Source organism: Hirundo rustica, chromosome 17 (assembly GCF_015227805.2).
Source record: "Hirundo rustica isolate bHirRus1 chromosome 17, bHirRus1.pri.v3, whole genome shotgun sequence".
NCBI classification, from domain to species: Eukaryota; Metazoa; Chordata; class Aves; order Passeriformes; family Hirundinidae; genus Hirundo; species Hirundo rustica.
The window spans coordinates 4,540,811-4,568,590 of record NC_053466.1 but is presented as its reverse complement, the minus strand read 5'-3'; the positions used below and the strand labels follow the sequence as shown (position 1 = coordinate 4,568,590).

General features: G+C 46.4%; 1 protein-coding gene across 1 annotated transcript in view; it reads right to left on the bottom strand.

Moving 5' to 3' along the window:
* Positions 1-27,780, bottom strand: part of GRK3 (G protein-coupled receptor kinase 3) — a 60,775-nt gene that overhangs the window by 18,560 nt on the left and 14,435 nt on the right. The window contains exons 3-10 of the mRNA XM_040080727.1: positions 14,560-14,633; positions 11,990-12,091; positions 11,079-11,153; positions 10,067-10,128; positions 8,927-8,978; positions 8,220-8,311; positions 5,630-5,729; positions 78-156 (exon numbers count right to left, since the gene is read on the bottom strand). Coding sequence (XP_039936661.1) covers positions 78-156; positions 5,630-5,729; positions 8,220-8,311; positions 8,927-8,978; positions 10,067-10,128; positions 11,079-11,153; positions 11,990-12,091; positions 14,560-14,633 — 636 coding nt within the window. The remainder of the gene's footprint in view (positions 1-77; positions 157-5,629; positions 5,730-8,219; positions 8,312-8,926; positions 8,979-10,066; positions 10,129-11,078; positions 11,154-11,989; positions 12,092-14,559; positions 14,634-27,780) is intronic.

Genomic DNA, 27,780 nt, shown 5'->3' with positions numbered 1-27,780 from the left:
ACCAACCACCTCAGCAATCCTCCTGCCAAAATTCCTGTATCATCAGCAGCAGCATCATCTGAACAAGTCTTGCTTACCATTCATGAGGTCCAGAATGAAGCAGAGCTTGTCAGGGGTGTGGAAGGCATAAGTCATACAGACTATAAAAGGACAGTCCTGCAAGGGAAGAGCAAAGAGGCTCACCTCGGGCAAAACGCACAGTGTGACTTAGGAAAGCTAAAAATACACCTGGTATTTTTCCTGTGCTATTTGCCAGTATTCCCAAGTTGTCTCCTCACTCCTGAAATGCAGCTACACTTGGTAACCACCGTCCCTCCCTGCGAGGGCCCTGCCAGGGGACAGTGAAGGTGTCTGGCCCTCCCAGCAGCATTTCCAACAGAGGACTGAAGGAATGCAAACACACCAGGCGGGAGATTGGAATTCTGGAGCGTTACAATGTTCAGGAAGCGGCTACAGCAAAGCCCACAACACCTGGGAGCAGGTTTAAGAGGTCAGAGCAGAGCAGCCAGGGCAGGGACGGGTTACACCCCACCTCTCCTGATGCACCTGAACCTCAATTCACACCACGGTTAAGACAAGCAGCCATAAAAAAATTCCACACATCTTTGTTCCCAAGGTCTGCCCATGTGCTGGTACCTCCATGGCACACATCGAAACCCCAGACCCTCCTCTGCACTGGGGCTGTGCTGGATGCAAGGGCTAACTCGTAATTACGGAGTTGCTCAGGTTGGAGAAGGTAAGTGACAATATCTCTGAGATAACTGAGTCCATCCCCCAGCTCTGCCAAGGCCAGCACTAACCCGTGTCCCCAAGTGCCATATCCACACATCCGTTAAATCCTCCCTGGGACGTGACTCCACCACTGCCCCGGGCAGCTGTGCCAGGGCTGGAGAATCCCTTCCATGGAGAATGGACCTGCTTTGATCCTGCTGGCCACACTGCTGCTGATACAAGCCAGGAGGCTCTTGGCTAATGACCAGGGGGGTGGCTGTCACCTCATCAACTTCTCCAAAGCCGTATGGGATGGAACCATGGAACGCTTTGGCTTGGGTGGGACCTTAAAGCTCATGTTGTTCCCAGGGACACCTCGTGGCACAGAAGCAGGGCCGTTTGGTGAGTCTGCAGCGATCCCTTTGGGAATGCTTTGGCTTGGGTGGGACCTTAAAGCCCATCTTGTTCCCAGGTGCACCTTGTGGCACAGAAGCAGGGCCGTTTGGTGAGTCTGCAGCGATCCCTTTGGGAATGCTTTGGCTTGGGTGGGACCTTAAAGCTCATCTTGTTCCCAGGGACACCTCGTGGCACAAAAGCAGGGCCGTTTGGTGAGTCTGCAGCGATCCCTTTGGGAATGCTTTGGCTTGGGTGGGACCTTAAAGCCCATCTTGTTCCCAGGGACACCTCGTGGCACAAAAGCAGGGCCGTTTGGTGAGTCTGCAGCGATCCCTTTGGCAGTGGCTGTGCTCCTGGGCTGCCCCGTGGCACACCCGATCCCAAAGCGCCGAGGCCGGCGGGGAGGAGATCCCCGAGGAGCCCAGGACAGCCCTCAGGAAGCAGAGCGCGGCCTCACGTGACTCCAACAACATTCCTGGCGCTGCAGGATGGACAAGGGGAAAGCTGTGGGAATCTCTGCCAGGAACTCGCTCCCTTTCCCGCTTTGGAAACAGCAAAACACGGTGGCCTTGGGCAGCGCGGGGCCGGCCCCGGAGAGAGGAAAGGGAGGGACAGGGACACTTCAGAGCCCCTTCATCCTTCCATGAGGTTGAAATAGAAAGGTTTCTAGAGCTGGCTGTAACCCACAGTGCCTGGGTACATCCTGCCCTGCTCCTGCTTTATGTTTTGCTCGCCCCAAACGCTCCCTGCAGAGGGGAGGGATGGCTGCGAAACACCTGCACAACATCCGGGAAAAAAGCCCAAATTCTTCAATGGTCCTAAAAATGAGGAGCCTGATGCGGTGTCGAACACAAGATGCCACCTCTGGTTATGAACTCTGCGCTGGGGAATATTGTAGCTGCCACTTCACTTCACAACAGCAGCTTTAGCAGAATTATTAACTTAATTTCCTGCATCGACTGGGTAATTCAGAAGTGTGCCCAAGCAGGGCTCCTAAAATTTCAGAGCAATCTAATTACCCAGAAGGATTTAGTGGTAGAATTTAAACAGCACACATAGACAAATAAAAAGGTTCTTCCACACCAGAACATAGCTTGCTTATATTTTTATGGATTTTAAAAATAAAAGTTATCTGGAAGTGTAAATGTGATGCATAACTCATTTCTGTGCAAGCATTCCTAATTTCATCACTACGCTCTCCCTGCTTAACAGAGAAGAAAACTGTTCTGCAGCATTTTCCTGACAAAAAAAAAACACAGCAAAAAAGTATTCTACAGCATAAAAATAATAAAAAAAGCCCTACAGTTATTTTTTTAAGGACACATAAAAAAAAAAAGCAATAAAATCAATTTCCCAGGAGAGCCATTCTTCATTGCAGTCAAGTTTCTGCTCTGATGAAAATAAGCAACATTATGACATTAATGTGTGAATTAAGACCAGTTTGGAAAGAGTTCCTTACATCCAAACAGTCTGGATTGAGTCCAGAGAACTGCTGAAGTCAATTTTGTAGCAATAAATCATGTGGAAAGGAAAAAAATATTAGAGCAACCATTTAAAAAAAAAAAAAAAAGTAGAAATATGATATTTTAAAGACATTAGCACATTAAAAAGTGCTCTAGAAGGAAACCTTTGGTTTTGACTCTCCACTGAACACCAAGCACTCGGCATTGGGGCACAAAGTGACAGCAAACAGGGCACAAAGGTGCTCCAAAAAAACCAGATTATTGATCTCAGGGGGTTATTGCTCCCATCCCATGGCCGGTGGGACTCCTAGGGTGTCCTGGGCAGGGCCCTTCCAACTGAGGATATTCTGGGATTGCATTCATCATCCCTTGGAGGAAATCTTGAATCCAGCCATCACTAAAATTATCTCAAGCAGATCTGGGTAAGGCGGCCGAACTGCTGAGGGTTTTTAGAAAGAAAAAAATGGGAGCCACAACAGAGAGGAGCCACAGCCTTGCACAGCCCCTGCTCGTGCAGCAGACAGATGGAAAAGGGAAAGATTCATGGAATAACAACTCCCTTCCACAAGCACCTTGGCTGCTTTCGTCACCGCCTTGGTGATTTCCACGTTCCGGGTTCTGAACAGAACTCGGGCAAATATTGGCTACTACAGAAATTAAATACATTTTTCTTTTAACAGAAAGTAAAATCTGCTCTGTGACCTTCCAAGGATTTCACAATGCCTTCCCAGCCTCAAGGTCGCTGTGGGAAGGGAAGATGGAGCCGGTGTCTTGCAGAAGAGGAAACCCAAAGCTCGGCGACAGTTTGTCCCCGTTACACCACGGTGACACAGCAAAGACACCAACGGAGACTGAGCCCTGCAGAGCCCCGTTCGGTGCCACCAGGCCCATGCAGGAGGCTCCAGATGCTCTGCAGAGGTGCCTGCTGTACTCCTGAACCCACTGGAAACGTGGCCACGGAAAGCTGCTCTCACCACGCAGCCACGGCCGACCCCGGCACGGGAGCTCCAGGAGCGCTGGGGAACGCCAGAGCTCGAGGTGGATGAACAGAAGTGATTACACAACCAGCTGTGTCATCTGCACAGCTGTTATTATGCGCTCTGCAGAGACATCTGCACTCCCAGTTAAATGACTAATTGTACTGTGATGGACTTCCCAGTCCCATTCTGCTCCGGGCAGCACAGAACCATGTGCCACTGCAGCCTCCCAGCTTCTAGCCAGGGACTGAAGGAATTTTCTTACTCCACCACCTTCAAACTTATCTCATTCTGCTTATTCCAAGTGCTCCAGCCTCTCCTGCCCAGGTGTACCCGACCTAAATGAGCAGAGCTTTGTACAAAACCTTTCTTCGAAGTCTTTCAAATCTAGGAGAATCTGAAAGAAATGTCACTCTAACGAGCCGATAATCCTCAACAAAAGGAACAAATGGTTCCTCCTGCTGCTCCCCCTGCTCAAAGCCTCACTCTGTGCTGGCCTGTGAGAAAACTGCCTCCACCAGCAGCTCCTAAAAGATTCTCTTTGAATCTCTAGAACACACAAATTCACATTGAGTGCTGGAGCCACAGAATCACAGATTAAATTAAATGAAAGTTAATGGGACAATTATTACTAATTTGCCTTGATTTCTCGTCTAGTCTGTACTAAAGACCTACCCCCCACTGTTTTTCAGGAATCCTGACACACGCGGACAAACCACAACTTATCTCTGGTGAAAACAGGTAGCTTGACAAAAAAGTCTGAAGGGGTAAATCACAGATGCCAGAATGGTTTGGGTTGGAAGGGACCTTAAAGTTCATCCAGTTCCACCCTCACAAGGCAGGGACACCTCTCACTATCCCAGGTTGATCCAAGCCCCGTCCAACCCGACCTTGGACACTTCCAGGGATCCAGGGGCAGCCACAGCTTCTCTGAGCAACCTCTGCCAGGACGTCACCACCCTCACAGAGAAGAATTCCTTCCCAATATCCCATCTAACCCTGCCCTCTGGCAGTGGGAAACCATTCCCTCTTGTCCCAAGTCCCTCTCCAGCTCTTCTGGAGCCCCTTCAGGCACTGGAAGAGGTTCTAAGCTCTCCGTGGAGCCTTGGCTTAGCAGCAGCAGTGCAGGGATAACACCTGCATTTGAGGATCTTCAAGGTCTGTCCCACAGAAAAGATCCTCCGAGCCCTGGTGCCTCAGAACAAAGCCCAGTGCAGGGAACCCTGCTCTTTGCAGAGCTCTGGCACAAAGCTGGAACAAAACCACGCAGGGCTCCAGGGCTCCTCGCGTGCGTGCTGGGAACGGGGGCTGTGCTCCCACACCCAGCGCTGAATTCACGCACGAGGGGAGGGACGTGAACCTCGCTGCCAGCATCACCCGGAGCCATGGTAACCGTGCTGTCACCTCCAATCCTGCCGGGAATTTCTCTGAGCCCAGCACACCTCAGCCGCCGCCCAGGGCTGGGGAGCCAACGCCAGGCAGGTGCCGGCTTCTTGCACGCACCAGCGATGGTTTCAACTTGAGATTTTTAGCTAAGCTAATTTGGATCCAATTTATAAATAGAGCGAAGCTTGGTACACCTTGACTCAGCTAGGGTACGCAGAAAATAAAAAAGGAAAAATTGGATATGGGAGTAACAGGAAAGGGAGGATGAACTGGAGTTTTGTCTGCAGCAGCACTTCAAATTCCACAAAAGTGCTGTCTAACTGTAGCAAAAAAACCCCACAAAACCCAAAAACAAAAGGAATCTTTTTTACAAGACAGAATCGTGGTTTGGAAAAGATTCAAACAAAAAACACTTTTAAAAGGGTATTTAAAAAGTCAGGAGGGTGGGAGGATGAGTTGCCTCAGAAACGGGCACCCCTCAAGCCTCTGCAGCAAAGATGCTCGTTCTGTAGGACCCAAACTGATCAAGCAAGTTTGGTTTCCCCTTCTCATTTCAGACACATTGCAAGAATCAGGGGGAGGCTCCAGTGGGGGTTAATTTTTGCATGTCACACAAGGGAACTGATGGAATATGCATTATATGTAACAGCTTTTACATTATATGGAAGAGAGAAAGAATAACACAGTGATACTTACTCCTGTACTGACAAGAGACAGCATAATTCTTTCATTTAAGGCTAATGTTTCTCCTTGCTTCATCTTGATTCTCTTCTTATCTAAACATTTCATTGCATACCTGAAAAAAAAACAAAACAAAACAATCATTCAGAAAAAGCACCCAAAATCTCCTCATTCAGGACAATTCACTGGCAGTCAGGCCATGCACATTTACAGGATCCTGTAAGCAAGCTCTTGAAAGACTGAAACCCAGGACTAAAAACATCATTTCAGGCTAAACACAAAACCTCCAAAATCTCCCAGAATTAACACGTTTCCAGCAGAAACCTCCTGACAGAGAAATGTGCTGTAACAAATAACTCCGTGTCCAAACCATCACGGTGAGATAGGAATTACACAACATACATTCATTTTCTCGTACCTACAAGCAAGGATCTGCCATAGGAATTAAATAACAGAGATTCTGTTATGGTTCCATTTAATTCCAACAGTTTCAGCTCTACCAGGAAAGCAATATCTTGAGCACACGCTGAGCTTATATATATATATATATATATTTATAAATTTTTTTTCCTTAATTTTCTTTCCACTCAGAAAAAGGTCAGATACACACAAGAAAGCTTTTTTAGTCTTCTACCATCTGTGCTACACAAATTAATAAAATTTTGCTCACAAAGGATGTTACCCTAACAACCACCAACCACAGGAGGATATGATCCAGGCTGGGTATTTTTCCAAGACGTTGGGTGAGTTCATTAACAGACATCAGTGAGAAGGACATGTGTGTTCCTCCACAGAAGATTCCTAGACATGGGCACCCATGGATTTTTTTTTTAGGAAAACACCAAATTAAAGCAGTGTTTCAATGCTCATTCCCCATCCAACCCCGGGGCCTCACCTTGGCTCCAGCTCCCAAAAACAGCCACGTCATTCCTGACAGCAATGTGTTGGGAGCGGGGGAGTGAGGGTGAATTTTAAGTTCCCAGACTGGGAACATATTCATGTGTTCTTGCTGAGGAATCTGTGAAGGGTGAGTGAAAATGAGCCCTGACCGTGCCCTGACTGGAGAGTGGGACTGGGGATGTTCAAGGCTGATGGAAACCACAGAACCACAGAATGGTTTTAAGGGACCTTAAATTCATGGGCAAGGACACCTTCTGCTATCCCAGATTGCTCCAAGCCCCATCCAACCTTGTCCTGGACACTTCCAGGGATGGGGCAGCCACAGCTTCTCTGGGCACCTGTCCCAAATCGAGTCTGTCCTGCTGTCCCTCTCCCTGGAATGCTGCATCCTGTTTGTGGCCCCTCTCTGGAGATCCTTGCAGGGGAGGCTGGCAGAAGCCTCAGTCAGGCGTGTGGCTGCTCAGTGAACGCTGCTGCTGTTACCTGGGAGGGAGGGGAGGCTCCCCACGCTCCTGGCAGGCTCTAAGCGCAGCAGAGGCAGCAATCTAGAGGGGATGGGATCTGGGTTAGGGATGGGCACACAGGTTTGGATCAAGAAAGAACTAAAAACCAAACCTCTACCCAGAAGCTGAATCTCATCTTAAGTTTTGCTTCGAATTTGAACAAGAAGGTTGGTTTTCCTACGTTTCTCTTCCCTTCGCTCTATTTAAATATGATAAAACTTGTCCTTTGGTTCACTTTTCCTGTGCTTCTCATTTCCCAAGGGTTTATCCACCTCCTGCCAGAGTCCTGCTCAGACAAAGAGATGGCTGGGACTCTGAGAGCTGCCTGCTGAGAGTTGCCTCAAGCTAAATAAAATGTTTATTTTTGTGCATGGACAAATGAATGAAATGTACATGGACAAAAAGTACCAAAGCAAGAATAAAGCCGGTGTTGTAAGTAAGAGTGTTAATATAAATACTTGAAGTCACTGCAGAAATACTGAATGTAATAATAGCAACATTAAGACGTCTTCCACTTGTTAAGAGTCAGAAGTTTATTATTAACAAGGATGTCAGGCACACACAAGTGCCAGAGGAGCCAGCTGGAAGCAGACACAGGCACCTCACACATGCCCTGGTCATAAGAAGGGAAATGTTTAAGGATGGGCTGTGGACTAAAACTGCGAGGAGAAAAGCAAGATGAAAGGGAGGGGAGTAAATAAAGAAATGGATTGATATTGGTTTCAATCCATGCCCAGATGTTCAGACCAGAACACAATGGGACAACGATGCCTAGAAATGGGAACCTGATGATCAGAGGAGGAGGGGTGTGAGTGGTAAGATCACAAAAAGAATCAAAACCACCCAGGGCTGACCCTGGGGCTCCCACGGAGCAGCACAAGTCCAACAGTGGGATATCCCCTTCCACATGGCAGCAGGGATCACAGGGATCATGTGCATTTTCCACTGGTTTTGACAGGACATTTCCATATGCCCAGGAGCTGTGTGAGACTGAGCCCCTGCATGGCACGGAACAGGATCCAAGAGCAAACTGAGCCTGCAGTGAGCCAGGAATCAGAACCTCTGGGGATAAAACTTCATCACAAAGAACTTTACAGCAATGTGACGCTGCTTTCCAGGGATTTCCTAAGAAATGATTGGAAGGATTTCGTCAGCAGCCCAGAGTTTACAATCACCTCTGCCACAGAGTGTGTGATACTCACATTTTTCCAGTGTCTGCTTTCCTGCAGCCGTACACTTCACCAAATCCCCCTCTTCCTATTATTCTATGTACACTAAAATCATTCATGGTCAGCTGCAAATGGAAACAGAAACAACAAAACAAACCCTTCATTTTTCCCAGCATTAAAAAACGTACTGTGAAAACATCTAAATGATCCATGAATGTGTTGAGATCCTCAACTGTAATTCAACAGCATTTATGGTGCTGGAAAAGGAGCCCCTTATTGTTGGTATTTCCAAGTACTTGGAGGCACTACAGAATGAAGTAGCAACAAGGGGAATGCTGTTCCCAAAACCTGCCAGCCTCAATCACGGTTATTTTTGCAGCCCAAGTTGTCAGAGAAGTGCAGAGGGACAAAAGCAGAGGCCAAGGGAAGGGGCTCAGGAGGTGCTGGGATCACGGCAGGACTGGAGTGGGAAAGGGAGATGGACTGGGGGATTGGGGCTGATGAAGAGCAGCAATCCTGGCAGTTCAGCTCTTTCAGCCATTAAAAAAATCAAAATTCTATTAACTGAGGAAGGCAGAGGGGAGGTCCAGACAGGAATCATCAGGGCTGTGCCTAAGAATAGCAGAGCAGTGACATCCACCACCCTCCTTAATGAGGCCTTTGCAGAGCAGGATTCGAAACTGAACATTCTCTTTCCTGTATCAGCCTCTGACAAGATAAATATACTTGTAAGTACTTACATGAATATTTAGCTCTACATTTTTCCATTGACAAAATCTAGTAAACTTGTCACTGCAAAAGAAAAAAAAAAAAAAAAGTTTTAAAGTTGTCTGAGACTATTGTGTAGAGTATTACAGGAAATGTCAAGACTCTGATATTTAAAATCTAGTCTGAGCTAGGGCGTGGGGTGGTATTTAATAAATGACAGCCTTCCTTTCACCAACTGTAATCTTACCCCCACCAAGAAAAACAATTCCTAGGCAGAGCACACTCCATGTTCTACATCCTTGGGAGAGAGAGAGAGCAGATAACCTTATCCCTGGCAGTGCTCAGCGTGTCCCCACATCTCTCTTGCGTGGTTTTCAACCACTCCAAGACAGTTTTTTCAATTTTTAAACAACGACATTTGGAACTAACAAACATTTAAATTACATCAAGAGAAAGATAATTGTAAGAAAACACAGGCAGCTCGATTTATGTTAATGAACCTCCATATACTCCAAGGAACATTTTCAACTCATTTTATCTTAAAATAGGGAAGACATCAGCAATACCACAGGCTTTGGGAAAAAAAAAATAATAAAACAGTTGCTTATTCCTACATGAATAATTAAGTGTTTATTTTCAAAGTAAGAAATAACAGCTTTATGGAGGCATTTTTATAATTATCACAGAATGGTACCAAAGCAGTTTAGAAAATCGATTTGGGTGTTCCTGGGTGGCAGCTGAGCTTTCCAGAGCCAGACACAGGAGCAGGAAAGCGCTGCTCTGCTGAGCCAGACTTGTGCCTTCAATTCTTTATTTCACCTTCATTTCGGGGGGTCCCAGCCCCAAACCACCAGGACTGGGTCTCCCAGTCCCACACCAGCGATGGGGCACTCACAGAACATCCCCAAAACCCCGGGTTTGCCTTTTCACAGCCCAAACTCCGACCTCTCCCCGCCGTGACCGAGAAATTCCCCCGCTTTCCAGCTGTTCCACTCACACATCCTGACACTGCTCAGGATATCCCACAAAGCTGGCTATTTAAATAACTGATAAACTCCATTGGATTAATCGTGCATTAATACACATTTTTAGCCTTATTTACAGCAGGACTGAACGGACCTGGCTTCCCACTACATTAGGCAGCTAATTCAGGTAATATCCCACGATCATACCTTTCCATAAATTTTTGAAATATTTTTCCTCGGAGACTATCACAAATTTCTTCTATATATGGCTAAAAAAGGGTGAGGAAACACAATTAATATTGAAGCAGAAAAGAAATGGCTTTTTTTCAATCCCATCCATTACACAGAACTCTAGCTGGGCCCACACAGCTCCTGGGTTGTCCTTAAGAAGCCTCAAGGAAGCATTTTAGCTTTATTTGGCTTTTGGAAGATGAGCAGGTGCCCTGGAGTCAAACACAAAATATTTTCATGAGCTAGAAAACACCTCAGGGGGCGTCGGGGCAAAAAGTTCTTGTTTCAAATGTACTTGAACAACAAATTGTCAACTCTGTGGCATCCAAATTTCCCAGAGCTGCTCCCCCTCACCTTTGTGGTGCTTCTCTCCTCTCCGTCCTTGCTGAGAGATCAGCACCTTGAAATGGCAGGTGACTTTTTCCAGGGAAATCCCTCCTCTGGGTGTGTGATGGCCCAAGCTCCCCCCAGTTAGTGCTGAGACATCACCCAGCACTGCAATCTCCACTTCCCAGCTCATGGCAACAGCCAGAAGAGCTCAGGAGCACAACAGACACCAGGCAGGGGCAACCTCCACGTTTTTTTTCCAGCATACAAAAATACATCAGATTTAGATAAAAGACATTTAAGCTTACAAACACCCCCATGATGGATAAGACAATTTCTCCACTGTTGCAGCTCAGTTCACCCTGACAGGATGAGCATCTTTCCTGACGATAAGTGATTTACTCTAAATCATTTAATGGCTTAAAATTACACAACTATAAAAACTCTTCTGTTCACACACCAAGGTATAGTTTGCTTTTCTAAATGTGCTTGAAAACATTACAGCTAAGAAGAGTAAATTGTAATTTTGACTTGGAAAAGCATTCCAATCCCACTTACAGCACAGAATATGTACCAGTCCCATTTATTCTGTCTCTTTAAACAGTATCTAAAAAGTCACTTTCAGTCAGAGAAGCTGAATGTTCAGACTGCGAAAGCTCACCTGGAAAAGGCTGGCTGGCACTTGTTTCTTGGCTAAATGTGTTTGTACATGATCTACAGCTTGTTTTGAGAAAGGCTTTTGGAAAAGAAAAAGGAAGATTTCAAACAGTTGGAACTGTCAGGAGTTTCATTTCAGGTCACAGCACTGTTGTTCTTTCCCCCACATGGAAACACCGACCCCAAGGGGAATCAATAGGGCTTCCCACAGGTATATTAGAGTGAATATTGTGTGAAACGTGCACAGTGATACAACAGGATTATTCTGCAGCAGAAAGGCAGGAGAGGAGAAGATGAGGAGGAGGAAGGTAAAAATCAAAGAGAGTGATGATCCTTCTTTAACAAATCCATGAAAAATCCCATTTACAGGCACAGCTCAAGAGCCAGAAGCAGACATGGACTTCTTACTAATAAAATAATACACTCTGGGGAAAAAAAAAAAAAAAAAAATAAAAGCTTAAACCCTCCACCCACAGAATGTTCTACCCACCAGGGTAGAACACCCTGCAAATCGTTCTTTTAAATGAGAGCACGTGAAACTGTTAAGGACAGATCAATGCGCCCAAACTTCAGCAGGAGGAAATGGAAATGTGCCTTTTCAGTGACTTCAGCCACATCTCTCTACACACACCCTGCATTTGTTTCATCCTTTTGGAAACAGACATTTAGTCTAAAGAAACATAAACCAGATAAATCTCCTGATGCCTCCTTTGAGTGCCACCAAGTTTAACAAAAATTGCAGCACGCCACCAACCTTTACACCTCATTAAAAACCCCACCCCAAAATAAAAAAAACAACCAATATTCTGAATTTGGCCAAACCAATGGATTTCAAAGGGAAATCCAGAGCACTCTGTGGATGGAAGAGGAGATGTTCCTGCTGCCAGGCAGGGAGGAAAAGGGCAGGATACCCACGTGGGAACAGGAGAGCAGCTCCTTCATGATGTAGGTGTCGTAGATCTGCCGGCTCCGCGACAGCCGCTCCTCCTCCGAGTCCAGCTTCTCGTACTCCTTGATCTGCAGCACAAGGGCAAGCACACACCACACGTTTTCCCACTGATTTCCCACTCATGGGGCCAAAACAGGACTTTGCCTGAAGTTTGATTCTATCGTTTTCTTTATTGATGAAAAATCACCTGCAACGGCGTGGCTACAGCTGGGATTTCCCTTTAATATTGGAATTTTCCAGCCCCGGCACAGCTGCCCAGGGCACTGGTGGAGTCCTGGTTCCTGCAGGGATTTAACAAGCTGTGGCACTTGGGGACAATGCTCCGTGGTGGCCTTGGCAGTGCTGAGGGAACAGTGGGACTCGATGGGCTCAGAGGGCTCTTCCAACCCAAAAATTCCCTGATCACAGCACATCAGGTTCAGATGTCCAAGAAAGAACATAAAGCACAATTCAAAACGTTCACATAGTTCAGCTACACTGTGGATTTGAACCCTGAAGGTGGCTGAAAGACGGTTTTACAAAATACATCGAGTTTCCTCAGGTGTGCTGCAGGAGATCAGCGTGTTCCAGGGGAAACAACAGCAATCCCAGACAGTTCATTTACAGAAAAAAAACCTGACAACCAGTTCCAGAACAAAAAGTTCACCGAGTCCAAGGGTCCTCTGGAGCATATTTAGGGAAAGAGTTCTTTCCAGGAGTGTCAAATTGTAAAAAAAATAATGCAAGGGGAAAGACTCAGCACTGAATTCCTGGACCTTCCCAGCATCAGCCTGTCAAGTCCTGGATCCTGATACCTGGCAGTGAGCAGATCTGCTCTGTGCCACAGAATCCCAGGATCGCTTAGGCTGGGGGAAAAAACCTCCACGATCGAGTCCAATTATCAAGAGACAAACTGGAACCAATCTACCTCTGGAGGTGGAACATTAATTAAACTCAGTATCTTTCTATCTGTACTCCTCTTGTTTGCTGACATGATAAGGCACCAGTCCCACCCCAATCTGCCATCTGTGCTGCTTCCCCCTTGATACCGATTTATAATTAAAATGACTCAAAACGTCTTTGCCCAAGAAACACTTTTAATTAATGCAATGACACAAAATAATTAGCAGTACAGGAGGCAGCCTGATGGATATCTGATTGTCTTATTTGAGCACAACCTCCTATCCCTCGGTGTTGGGTTGTTAAAGGACCCAACTCCCCAGCCAGTGCTGAGAGTTCCCCCAGAGATCAGAAGGATCTCCTCAAAAACTGGGACCAGAACACATTTGTTTTCAAGTATTTAGAAGCCCTTTTTCTTTTTTTTTTCTCCCTTTTTTCTTTTTAATTCCTTTTCTTTTCCTTCTGAAAGCGATCAGGATGAATCACTCATCCCGTTAAATGCCTGATCGTGACTCCAGCTGCAGCGATACGAAATCCCTGGAGTACGGAGCTCTTCTACATCAAGCAATTTTTAATGTAGCAATGTACTCAAATTATTCTATGTGTAATAAATGCAGCAAGTAAATCAAATACATAAAAAAAGGAAAAGCTCCTGGATCCGGTATGTCACAGAGGAAAACACAATGAACCCCTCTTTAAATATCTTTAATGGGATTTTTCCAGAAGTACATGACAAAGCACTGAAATTCTTTTGAGGCAACACTTTGCTAATAGCCTAAAAATACAATTTTTGAATTGTTTCAGAGATAAAGAGGCAGCCAAAAATATCTTCCAAAATAATCTGGTGCTACAGGCCTTTTTGGATTACTTATGACAGTGATATCTTCAGTGTATAAAGAGATGGAAATGACAGAAAAAGATTCTTTATTGACAGTAGGTATCTGATCTGAGTGGGGGAATGGAGTCTTGCTGAGGACTGATCTCCAAACTGATACCAGCTGGTTGTACAGATAGCAAGAAAAAAATTAAGTTCTCAGCTCAAGAGTGAGGCAGCCGAGGCTGTCCCAGCTCTAATTAACCCTGAGCATCAGGCACGGGCACGTCTGCCCTGAAATCAGCACCTGGGAGAGGGAATCTGCGAGAGGAGTCACTGGGGGTTTATTCAGCGTCACAAATGTAACAGGGAACGAACAAACGGAGCTGTGGAGCTCAGACCGTGCAGCAGAAGAGGCTGGGGAGGAATTCCTTGGAATTATTGCTCCTTTGGGATGTGCCCTGCACACAGCGCCTGTCAGCTCCTTCCCTGGGTGTTCCCTGACAAGGGACACAGCTCATCCACCCTCCAGCTGCCTCTCGTGTCCCCTCTGCGGCCCTGCCACAGCGGCTCCTGGGGCATCTCCCAGCCCACATCCCTCCACAATCCCCTCCAGCTGAACCCTGCTCCCTTTCCTACAGGGGAAAGGCTGCTGAGGAAAGACCTGCAGGGTGTTAGCGTCACCCCACCACCGGCAACTTCGTCCCAGATCCTTTTCTATCAGTGCACACTGCCTCACATCATGGAGCCTCTCCTTCCCTCTCAGCATTCCCTGATGGAGCAGGAGCGGGACAGCCTCGCTCAGCCTCACTCCCTGCACAGCCCCAAACCTCCAGCACTTACCTCTTCATAGAACTTCAGCTGGGGGACAGCCTCATCGATCTCATTCATGCAATAGTCCTTAAAGAGCAAAAATCCTGGAAGGAAAAACAGAAAAAAAAAAAAAAAATCAGAAAAACTTGTCTCTTTACATTGATGACTTGTAAAAAGGCTCACGAAACCACCCGAGCTGCACCACGGGCTGTATAAACCTGTGTGAGCATCCCCAGTCGCCAAGGTTCAGCATCCTGATTCCCATCCAGCTCTTCATTTCCAGCACAAAAGGATCCCAAGCCTGCCTCACCTCCCACAGGTGTATTAAAGCCCATTACCGCTTCCACCTGCTAAGGATTTCATGAGGCATTTCCATAATGCACCTGAATATCCCGTTCTTCTTCACAAACTACATTTTCTTCCCTTTTTTTCTTTTTTTTTTTTTTTCCCCAGTGAAAACTAGACACTATTCACGTTTTGGGGGTTTTTTTGCAAGAGATTTACCTACATTTCACTGATGAAGCACAACCTCTTCTGCACTCCCATTTCGGAATTACCGGTTCACGTTACCTCTAATGGGTTTTATTGCTCAATAAATTACATCAGGGTCTTTACAGTTCCTTTGCAAGTAATTTAGAGCATGACCCCAGCAGGCTGCAGATGAGAATCTTCCATTAGGAGCATTTTAATGCACACTGTCACAAGCCTCATCCCATGTCTTTCCCTGCCTCTGAGCTGGCACCTGCTATCCTGGACTTTCACACAGGGATCTGTGTCACCGATGTCCCCATCACTGCCAAACCCACCCAAAGTCCCCCACCTCCCCAGCCAGGCCGTGCACCTCCACCTCTCCTTGCCAGCCTGGCTTTTTGAGGACAAAAAGTGAAATTTCGGGAGCAGACTCAAATTCCTAATTTCCCACATGACGGAACCAGCGGCAGCAGGGAGCAGAATCCTGCTGAATGGACTGAACTTTTCTAGGACAATGAACCAAAGAAGATTGGGTAATTAAGAGACTGAAGAGTGGCACAAACAGCACTGAATGCAGTGAAAGAAAAATCCCTGGCCTGGTCCCAGCTCCTGGCCAGGGCCCAAAAAAACCCACAAACAACAAAAAAAACACAACAATAAACCACAAAGACAACTGTGGGAGGAGTGCGAAAATATACCAACACACATTTCCAGCAAGGCCACGCCAAACATTCCAGCCCTGCTCAGTATTTTCCAAACTTTTTAAATTTAATTATGGCAGAGAAAGAAGAGGTTCCCAAGCCCATGGCACAGGGAACAATCAGAGGCTTATGCAGCCACAGGACACGGGCTGCTCCTCCCCGAGGCCCCTTGGCACTGCACTGCAAAATGCCAGCTATACCCAAAATATACAGACTGAGAGCTGAGGCTGTTCAGCCCGGGGAAGAGAGGGTTGTGTGGAAACCTCACAGCATCTTCCAGGATCTGAAGGGGCTACAAGGAAGCCTAAGAGGGATTTTGCATCAGGAACTGGAGTGACAGGACAAGGGGGAATGGCTGCAGACTGAAAAGGAAATTTAGGTGAGATATATGGAAGAAACTTTTTCCCTGTGAGGGTGCTGAGGCCCTGGCACAGGGTGCCCTGAGAAGCTGTGGCTGTCCCTGGAAGTGTCCAAGGCCAGGTTGGACAACCTGGGATAGTAGAAGGTGTTCCTATCCATGGGACTGGATGATCTTCAAGGTCCCCTCCAACCCAAACCATTCTGTGATTCTTTGATTCAGACAAATCCAATTAGAGCCTAATGTTCCTCAGACTGGAATTGTTTCTGTTTCGACCTCCCATTCTATCAACAGACCCTGCACTTCCCCTGCAGCACAAAGGAAATCTCCTCCTTTACTGCTGCTCTTGGATTGAGTGAAAAACGATCAGCCAGAAACTGCAGCTCTCACATAATGGCACAACGAAGTGACAGATGCAGCACTGAGTAAGTGACAGGAGTTTTAAGAAGTTCAGGGAGAGCTGACGAGGAGCACAATAAGCACAGTTAACAGCACACAGAAAAATAAGCCCAGGAACAGAAAGCAGGAATTAATAAAATGATAGCGTTAAGTAACAGCTAAAAGGAACCGGCAATTATTTATGAAATAAAGATGCTGACAGCTTTGGCTTTAAAGATTCCTTCTGCTATAACTATATAATTTCTGCAACAACCAGATCACTGGTTGTTAAGGGAAAGGAAAAATATTTTTTAAGAGCTTCTTCTGGTAACACCAAAGTGATGGATAATATCAATAATACACACACAGAGTGCGAGGCAGCACCCAGCTCCTCTGGGCTCCCAGCCTCCTCCTCCCCAGCCCCTGGCCAATCATTTTCCCCTTTAGTTTCGCATCGACAATCCTAAAACAAATTTGCCAAGTGCCATGAGTTGCACTGACTCTAATTACCAAGGCAAAATGTCTTTCAAAGAGGGATGAAAGCCACCTTTGAGGTTTGCAGTGTTCCCCAGAGGCTCACGAGCAGGCAGGGATGGGGTAGGTGGGAGAGCAGATGCAGGTGAGGCAGCTCATCCATAAGCAGGTATTCCCAGAGCCCATCGCCAACTGGACAAGGTCCCTGTCACAAGCTTGGAGGGCACAAGGAGGAGAACTAAGTTATCCCATCTCTTTAAAACAGAGCATGAATGTTTCCTTCAGTAGTTATTTCAAATAATTACGTTTTTCTGGCATGACCACGGGAACTTTGCACGAAATCCTGACTCTAATCAACGGCATCTCTCTACCCCTGGTTTTTGTCTCCAGAATTCAGCCCTTCCCACCATCAAAGAACACAAATGCTGCTGGTGACCAGGCACACACTGCACACCCCTCGTCGTGTTTGTGGCCTCCAGGAGCTCCTCGTCTTTATTGAACAGTGGAGACCAGAACTGAACACCACAGCCCAGATGTGGCCTCGCTAGGGCCGCTCATCGGGATTAAAATCACCTTCTCATTTTCCACTTCTGTGGTGTTTTCCTGCCCTGTTCCCAGTCTGTGGCTCTCCCAATGTTCCCCCAGGACAGCAGCCACAGGGGCCAGCACTGGCCTCTGCCTCCTCCAGCAGTCTAAAGGTCACCTGCAGCCACAACACCACCTCTTCATCCCTGTCAATCAGCTGAGATCACGGAATCATAAATAAAATAAAACAGAGCGACGAGGAGGAACCCCCATCATAAAACACTTAGAGAAAATGACTTATCTAACTGGAATTTTACGAGCATCCGATTCAAGTAACCTTTTAACGGGAGTAAATAAAAATGTTATTAATGCAAACAGGAGTGACTAGGTGAGAGAGCAGAGCTAAAAATAGCCATGTTTAGCCTCGATACAAGCGCTCACAATGTCACTGATTGAAAGGAAGCTGCATCTATTTACAGCAGGCCTGAACGTGGTCCAAAACGCTGATGTAGCCTCTTTCTAGTAGGCAAAATAGCAAATTAGAGAACAAAAATATCAAGCTGTTTCCAAATCCTCCCGAAAACGTGCTGTGTATAAATCCGGAATCCTGACAAACAAAGCAGCAGTGACATCTGCACCAGACACGGGCTCCTTTCCCGGCCAACAGCTCCCGGGCAGGAAAAGCTTTGGGAATGTGGGATGGTGCTCTGCAAAGTCTGCAACACGGGGTCTGGCCCTGCTCAGGGCACTTAAAGGTCTCCAGTCTCGGTCACTCGGAGATGTCTCTCGTGGTGTTTCTCGCTTGGTGAGCTCAGACAACAGCAAGGAGCGTGGTCAGAGGGAAATCTCACATCCTGCTCTCAGCACCTCCCTGCAGGACACTGCACCAAGGTGGGGTCAGGGAATACGGACAGGAGGAGAGGAAACGGCGCCAAGATGTGCCAGGGGAGGGGCAGGTTGGACATCAGGAGGAATTTCCTGCCAGAAAGGGGGGTCAGGCCTTGGAAGGGGCTGCCCAGAGAAGTTTGGGGTCCCCATCCCCGGAGGTGTCCAAGGAAGGTCTGGATGTGACACTCTAGGCTGGTGACAAGGTGGGGATTGGTCACAGGTTGGATGCTCTTGGAGGGATTTCCTGACCCAAATGATTTTGGGATTCTGGGGCACCTCCTCCCCAGAAGTGTCTCCTACATAGAACTGCCACAGGACAGCAAAGCTCAGCCACCACACCATGGTGACATTACAGCACAGCTGTGTTTAAATCCAGCTGTGGGTGTGTTCAACCTCCTGAAACAACCCTCAGCGACCTTCAGATCCATCAGGACCAGGAACAGAACTGGGTGACAGACACAGACAAAGTCTACTATGAAACCAAAACCACACTAAAACTGTGATTCCCACCAGCCTGCAATCGTCACAGAACCAGGGCAGGCTCAGACTCCTGTTCTCTGCAGTGCCCACACACAGCTGCCACAGCACAGAGTCAATCAGGCCACCTAAGAGCTCCAGAAGTGAGAGAACCACCGATTTCCCCCTCCAGGAACAAAGATTACCGGGGGAAACCGTGTAGGAATTGTGCTCTGGCAAGGTCCAAAGCCACAAAAATCCTCCCAGAAAGCACCACACATTCCACTACTTTTCTTTCCCTAACCTATTCTTTCCTAATTGAGCCTAATGTTCATTCACTTTGCATTAAAAATAATACATTATACCAGACTGAAACATATTCCTGTGCATAGAAAGCAGGGGAAAAGAACAAACTGTATTTCATGAGGACGTGCATCCAATGGCGAGGAGCACAGAACAATTTCCCTAGAACAGAACCAAACTGAGCTCAAAATTAGGCTGCAAGTTGCCAGGTAGCTTGTTTAATGACGTCTAGAAATCATTATGTGAAAATAAGCTTTGGCTAAAAGGTTTAAAGTGTTGTTAAAGAAAAAATTCTTGTTTCCAGGCGTATTTTCCAACAGCTTTCACCCAGGGAAATCATTGTTCAAGCTTGGTCAGCCCTCTTCCTAAACAGCAGACCTGTGCATGCCTGGAATTCCTGCAGGGAATATTCACAAATTCCTGCAGGGGTATTCACAAATTCTGTGTCAAACCCCAAAAGCTTGAGCCTGACACAGGTAGAGCATCTCAAGCAGTTGAATATACAGACTTACTGAAAGCTGCCCCATCCCTGGAAATGTCCAAGGCCGGGCTGGACAGAGCTTGGAGCAATCTGGGACAGTGGAAGGTGGAACTGGATGAGCTTTAAGATCCTTCCCAGCCCAAAGCACTCAGGGATTCTCTGAAGGTTCCCATGAAATAGTAGCTCTGAATACTGAACCTGTGATAAATAATTTTTTAAAGCCATGGAGAGAAAATAGTGGGGAAGACTTAGCTCTGAACCGTATTTACTACACATCTTTCATATTCTGGTCTCCCTTAAAATGCAGATTCCAGCTGACTGAAGTTGACTATCAAAGGCATTCAACATATCAAAGGTGAAAGAAAAAAGAGGGTTTTACACAAGAAAAAGCTCCTCTAAAAGATGGGGGAGTAAAAACACCGAACAGAAACACACAAAAAGATTCTAATTTTTAAAAGGACCACTAAACACAGAATCGAAGCATTTAATTTCAATCAGTCCTTACAAAGAATGTGATTAAATTCCTTCACTAAATCCCATCAAGCAATACGCAGCACTAGAGGTTTTCTTTTTCCTTCGCTTGTAAACAAAAGAAACTCCCACCCCTTTGCAACTGGTAATAGAAGGTATCAGCAAGCTAACAACCAGGAGCAGTTTAAAAACCTCATGGTGGTGGAGTGGGTTTTATTGTCTCTGTTCTTTCCCCACATCACAATTCAGGCCCTACCAAAGACGTGAAAGTTGTTATTTTCCCGACCAGTATTTTTCCATTATACAACATTTTAAAATTAATTACATAATACAAGCCAATATTCTTTTACTATTGAGAAACACACTTTTCCTTCTGCCCTGCTCCAAGCTACGAACTTCACTGTTACCAATTACTGAACACACAAACTCCACTGGGAGCTGCAGCTCTGCTCCTCAGGAAGCTCCTAGATCCAGGTGGGGTTTTCAGTGGGAGCAAGGTGACAGGGTCATCAGATGAAGACATGGAGTAACTCCACAACAGAAGGGTGTTCTCAAGCCCCTGGTGTCAGTATTTGCCTCAGCAAGTTCTGCTCAGTACCTGAACCACTGTGAAGAGCCAAAATGTTCAGCCAGAGCATCGAGGCACTGTTGTGCTGTGGCGAAAATCAAAACACAAAGGCAGCAGTATTCAGTCAGTAAATACACGCAGCACTTAGGTAAAGAGCAGCAAAACCACTAAAACAACAGTGACAGAGCCCAGCTGATTCTCCTGCAGGAATTTCTGAGCCTTCCTCTGGTTCATTCTGGCGCTCTGAGAAAGCTGCTGTGAGCTGGAGGCTCAGAAACAGACGATTCTGCTGCTCTTCCTCCTTTAATCACAGAAACCATGGGCAGAAGTATCGAGACACATTAAAAAAAACTGGTTTGCATGTTTCTGACTCCACCTATCCAACCCCCATGGACACGGTGACAGCAGGATGTCACAGAGGTCCCGGCTGGACAGGACACTCTCAGGGAAGGGGGTTTGCCAGAGGGTTTTTATAGGACAGATGTTGATATGGACCAAATAAAAGCATCTGGAAATGGGGTAATTGACAGCCAGAGCTCTCTCGAGCTCCCCTGCTCTATCCCTTAAATGCACTGCTGAAAATGAGAACATTTAATAGCTCCAGTAATTCAAATTCTACTGACTGCTGCTGGTTCTGAGCTGTTCTGTTACTGCTGAGCGATCCCACTGAGGGCAATGAGCAGCACTGCCAGGCCCAGAGAATCTGATTTATTACTAATACACAGCTATGCAGGTAAAACTCATTAAAGCTGTTACTATGCCACCTTACAGACAGGGCAAACTAAAACTCCCTATTTCACAGCGGTGTTCAGCGGCTTAATTAGCCGTGAACTGCTTCAAGACACATTGATAAAAACTCCATGGGAGTGCAACTGTTTTGGATTGACTGAGGAACCGCTGGGTGGGAAGAAGTGGAAATCAGGATGGGGTGTGAACAGTGGCCGTGCACGAGGAGAAGATTCCACCAGGAACGGGTGAAGAAAGCGCAAGTGAGGACAAGCAGAGAGGAAAACACCTCCTTTGGGATGGAAGTCACTTTGCACAGTATTAATCACAGAATATCCAGAGCTGGCAGGGACCCAAGAGGATCATCATCCAACTCCTGGCCCTGCACAGACACCCCAACAATCCCCCCCTGGGAGAGGTGTCCAAACTCTCCTGGAGCTCTGGCAGCCTCAGGGCAGTGTCAGCACCCTCTGGGGGAAGAACCTTTCCCTGATATCCAACTTAAACCTCCCTCACATGATTTTAAGTCCAGAGAGTAAAGATAGAGTTCAACAAGAGGCTGGAGAGGGCTGAACCAACCACCCAGGATCCCGCTGATCCCAAAGGAATGAATTTTCCTACAAACACACCTCCGGCAGGTGCACAGCAGGGCAGGCATTTGTGTTTGCGTTCTCTAGAAGCTTCCCTGGAAACATCCAAGGGAAATGTCATGCAAATAATTTCTAATTTGTTCTCTCTATTATAGAGTGATTCGCTAACGCTCTCTTCTTATCCCCTATGATACTACTTCAGTTCAAAACTGCCAGTTTGCCTGGAATTCTCGATAACTTAACCCAAAACCAACATAATTGCACTGCTCTGCTGAGATAAAGACTTTCTCCCCATGCCTTGTATCTTCCAAGAACTGCACTGCATATAAATGCTAATCTACCAGGATGTGTACATTATCCACCATGGGACGTTCCAGATGATAGGCTATGTGCTTTCCTATTTTAAAGCTCAGATTTAATCTGCAGCTCCCCTGGGAAATCACACAACTCAGCATCTTCAACCCCCCACAAAGGCAGGCAGAGGGATCAGGCTGCAGCCCAACAAAGAAACACTCAATTATTTAAAGTCAAAATAAAATCCAAAATGAATACACGCATTTTGATAGTGCCTTTGGATACTCTTTATCCCTGACACCAAGACAGACAACTCCAATGCACATAAAATCTACAGCAGGAGCTTCAGCAGCCCCTCGAAATGCACTTCATGCCAAGTATCACCTCATTTTACCACAAAATAAAAGGGTGTTGAAAGAAATGTAGCTTCCAGTAACACTGAAATTATGACATAATACAGAGATCTTAAACCTAACACTCATTTGGTGAAAAACACTGCAAACAGAAAAACAGACCAACTTTTAGAAGGCTCAGAGCACGGATTTTCTCTTTCGCTGTCCCCCGCACCCCTGTTTGGTACAAGCAGAGCAGATCCCCTGTGAAATATCTCACATTAACCGTTTCTGTTTCAGTTTATGGCCACAGAGTTTCCGATGTCTCCTTGTGGTTTGGGTTCTGTTGCTGCTTTTAACTAATCACAGAACCGTGCAAGGACAGAAGGGCTTCCACAGCCCCTGAGAACCTCCTGCAACCCACGTCCCAGGCGGACCTTGTGCTGAAAATCAGAAAGACCATGAGAAAGAAGATCTTCTGCAGCGTTTTAAGTCTTCAAAGAGCATTTTATAAACGTCATTTTTGGTTCAGGAAGGCAACTTCCTAATTTTGGTGGTGACTACTTCTGTGTGTGGCGGCTGCCAGGTCAGAACCAGAACCTCAGAATAAAACCACTTTGAACAAACAACCCGTGCCCTTGCTTTTACAGAAAACCCATCAAGTAACGACTTGGCTGTGCATTATTTAACATCAAGGTGCCAGAACAGAGCGAAATTATCGCAGTGCTCGCGATACAGCTCAGAAAAGTCATCCCTGCTCACTTCACAGCCAAAAACTCAGGTGCTTTTCTTTACTCCCGACCAAGTTTTATAACCTTCATTGTTATTTCCTCAGAGGACTATTTAATTAGTCCAGAATGCCAACAGCACATAGATCTTCTGCTTAAATTAAACAATAGCTTAAATAATGCTCTAGGGAGTCACTTTTCCCAGCCTGTTATTTTTAGGCGGCTCAGGGAGCGCGGTGCCAGCAGAAAGAGGAAGAGCAAGAATGTTTTTCTCGACAGATTTTTAACTCCTATCTAATGATTAGCACCAAAGCTCTGAAATAACGAAATATGAGTCCGTAACTAGAGAAAGAAGCGACAGAAAGCACAATTCACTGCCCCCCCACCCCCCCAAAAAAAAAAACCCCGCTGCGGCTGTTCTCACTAGTTTTGGTTGGGGTTTTATTTTTTCCTTTTTTTAACAGAAAGTTGTCCCTGACCAAGCTGGAGAAAACAGCAGCCAGCAGGGTCAGTTCGAACACATTTCCCTCACCAAAGTCCCTGTGCAGAAGGAGCTGCAGAACAGACCAAAAACGCTCTGGAAGCTCAGCTGAGGAGCTACAGAACAAACATGATCCATGCTGAGCTGGATCAGGACGACGGGAGCAGGGAAGGGGCTGAGAGCCCCCACAAACCCCCGTGGGTTGGAACCAACGCTGATGCAGATGGCAAAATGCTTTCCCCCCCCCCGCTGGGAAAACCTCCAGCTTGGAGCTGCTCGAGGAGGATATGGAAGACAGTGGAATGAATCACCTCACAAAGATCATCCCTCACTCTGCGAAAGTGGTTGGTAAATAAGGAAAAAAAAAGGGGGGGTTGTAACCTCTTACGTCAACCACAAGTAGTTTTAATTAGTTCTATTTCACGAAAATAAAACTGAGCCACCTTCGGGGGGGTTGAAAAAAAAAAAAATGCAAGTTACTTCCTAGGCAAGGTGAAAAACTCACACTGCAGCAAGACCAGCTGCTGAAACAGCTAAAATACGTCCTGTTCTCATCCTTCCCCCAGACCCAGACCCAACAGCTCTGCAAGAGATGAGAAACTCAGAAGGGTGTGAAGGAACTGCCACGTCCCACCAGCCTCAGGAGATGAGAGCAGCCTGTTTGCCTCCACGAGGGTTTCAAGCAGAGAACCCAAGGCTGAACCTAAGCCAGGCATGGAGCTGCAGGATGCTTTAACATCAGAGCACAGGATTTCTAACCCAGCTTCATTCCCTGCCTCGCAGCGCAGTTTGAAAGCCCAGAGTCAGACACGAGAGTCACTGAACTGTAACTGGCAGCAAGTTTGCTCCAAAGCATTTAATAACCAGGATAATCCTGTTCTAAAGCAGTATTATGATCCTGAAGGCCTTGGCTGCAGCAGCCCCTGATCTGCTCAGTTCCCACCTGCCCTCTGAGGGCAGGGTCTCTCCAAGTGTCCCCACCCCACAGGGGCAAGGGAACGTGACAAGGAGAGAAGCAGAGAGGATTCCACATGTAAATTATGGATATTGGGATACCAGAGTCATAGAACGGTTTGGTTTGAAGACCTTATAAAGCATCTCACTCCACTCACTGCCATGGGCAAGGAGGGACACCTTCCACTAGCCCAGGCAGCTCCCAGCCCTGCCCAACCTGACCCTGAACACTTCCAAAACCTCTCTTTTTCTAAAGAAACTCATAATCTGGTGTTGTAGCAAACAGGATGTGGTAAAAGAAAACCAGCTAAGGTGGTTACGCACTCGGCTTTGAGACAGGCTGTACTTCCCCAAGAGGCTTCTGCTGTGGAGGAAGCAGCTTCTGAAGGAACAGCCAGCTGGGCTGGGCTGCCAGCGCTGCCAGAGCACTCTTCTGGGTGCTTCTACGAGCTCCATGTCCTCTGACTCACCCGGACATTCTTAGAGAGCTCTGGAGCATCACTCAGGGGGCAAACAGCAGTGCCAGCACCACGGGATGAGAGCAGCCTGCTCCTCTTCCTGAGGGAAGAGATGCAAATCGGGGACAGACTTGTTTATGCAAATCTGATGGAGCCTCCGGGTCGTTTTCATCCCTTGCTGAGCTTCCTGCTCTTAGCCTGATCCTAAAGGTTCTGGTTTCCAAGGCAGAGCTGTGCCTGTGACTCCCCGCAGTTGCACACCTGGCAGGAAGGGAATTTGGGCCAACCTTTGGCAGTGGGGCCAGGAAAGCACAGACCCTAAAAACGATTTTAGGGCTCACTAAGAATAAACGCTTGCAGATGATGAGATCAGCACCATAATTAGACACATTCATCGGGAGACATCCACAGGAACGGGCTCCACACTGACATCAGAGCCCTTGTATCAGACAGCTGATCAAAGCCTGGGTTTTACATTTGAAAGGATACTGAAAAACAGAAGAGAAAAAAAAAAAAACAAAAAACAGTGACCTGGAGCTGTGAGGAAGAATTTAGGTCTTGGGAAGAAAAAAAAAAAAAAAAAAAAGAAAAAAACCAAAACAGAATAGTTCGCATCTAGAGCAGTTGCCAAGGAAAAACTGGGGAGCTCGGTGCGGTTTTATAGTCGGTGTGCAGGGATAAAGCAGGGAGTGCTGGATGGCTCCTCAGCTGAGGGGAAAACAGGGATGGATCCAGCAGAATTATTGGAGATCCAGGCTCATGGAGACTCCACAGGAGCAGGAGGAGCTTCCCGTGGGTCCCCCCAGGACCTGCCCCACCTGTGGTCTCACCACATCCCCCCCAGACAAAGAGACAAGGAGGAGAACAAAAAAGTGATTAGAGTTTTAATTACCTCCCCATACTTCTTCTCACAGCCCTTTGCATAACGCTAGCCTCAAACTGCAGGTACTTCACCACAAGCAATTATGCTAATTAATGTCTGGAAACAGAGCTAATTGAATGGCAAAGAACACGCTAGAAAATGCAATCAAATTTAAATGAACAACCACAGCAAGGAAATACTGTATTTTCCACCGTGATGCAAAGTCTGCTGTTAAAAACAGTCGTGTTTAGCTTTAATCTTTTTTTAATTCCATTCTAAATCCTATTTCGGTTTCTGAATTAACTGGAACTCCTGCACAGCAGTCACAGAACTGCTCCTCATTTCCAGGTAATCCAGGGCAAGGTCTGCTCTGACTGTACCTGGGGAGAGGAGGAGGAAACCTCTCCTCTGTGCACAGAAACTAAAATGTTAATGAAACTGGGCTCTAAAATTCCAGGTTTAATGGCTACTACCAACATGGGGGAAAAAAGAGAAAGATCTAATCCTTCCAAGCTTCCAGTTACCTAACCGTAATTGCTGTAACTTATCAAAATAACTGCAACAGCCCTCGCTGTAACAGGTAATGAAAAGTATTCAATTACATAAATAGAAATATCCATTACATAGAAGATGGTCTGTTTGACTTCTCTCTTTATAGAAAAAAAAAAAAAAAAAAAAAAGGACTTCTTCATTTCACTGCCCCCAAAGAGACTCAGTTCAAGTCAGGCTGTGTTTGGTTGCTTAAAATTCCGCTTATTTTGCAACTGCCAGGCTACAGCAAAATATTAATGATTCAGCACAGGCATTGGAGCTGAAGCACACACTGAGGTGTCAGTACAAGAAAACAAGGTATTTGTACATTTGCATGGCAGTAGTTTTGGCCACAATAAAAAGTCGTAGTTTTAAGCACAAGTACAGACCACACTCCAATTGCTGAGACACACTGAAAAGCTCCCCAAGAATTCCAATGGCTCTGAGACCCATTAATGACACTCTTGAGACACAGGAACGACGATTATTTTAATCTGCCAATACCTAAAACTCCCACTCCAGTGAGCTGCACAGTGCCAGGCAAGCAGGAAGGTTTTGGGGTGTTTCTGCTTCAGCCAGAAGGGAGGACAGTGAAAATTCAACCAGCTCAAAGATGTCTCCAGTGCACCACTTTTCCTGGGAAACCAGGCACTTTGTTCACACGGTCTCATTTCAGACAGGAATAAAACCATTGACCTCCTCAAGACTTCCCAGCCCATTCCCCCTTTTCCAAGACAAGAGAAGCTGTGCTATCCCAGCCAACTCACTCCTCAAATCTGCTGGACCAAAGATCTCAAGAGCTCCTCATGAAATCCACTCCCTGCTTTATTACCCACACTACCACTAAAATTTTAAATTTTATTAATATCCAGATTTTTTTATTATTTTTTTTTTCATTGACACATTGAAGCTCTGGAAAATGGACTAACCTCATCATTTCTGCAACAGCTTTTCTGGTTTTGAATCATGTTCAACCTCACTTCTCTCTTCCACTGCCCACATCACACCCTATTTCAATACTTCCCTGTAGGTCAGACTTAACAGACAGCTCAGCAAGGTCTGCACTCATTCCCACTGCTCTTTCCTGGACTCTTCCCAGCAGGTCCATGTATATATTTTTTTTAATCCACTGCCAGGATGGACACAACATTCTGCCAGAAGAGGATTATTCCGCATGCCTCACTGACTACAACACCGATTTTATATTTAGTCGTGTGATCC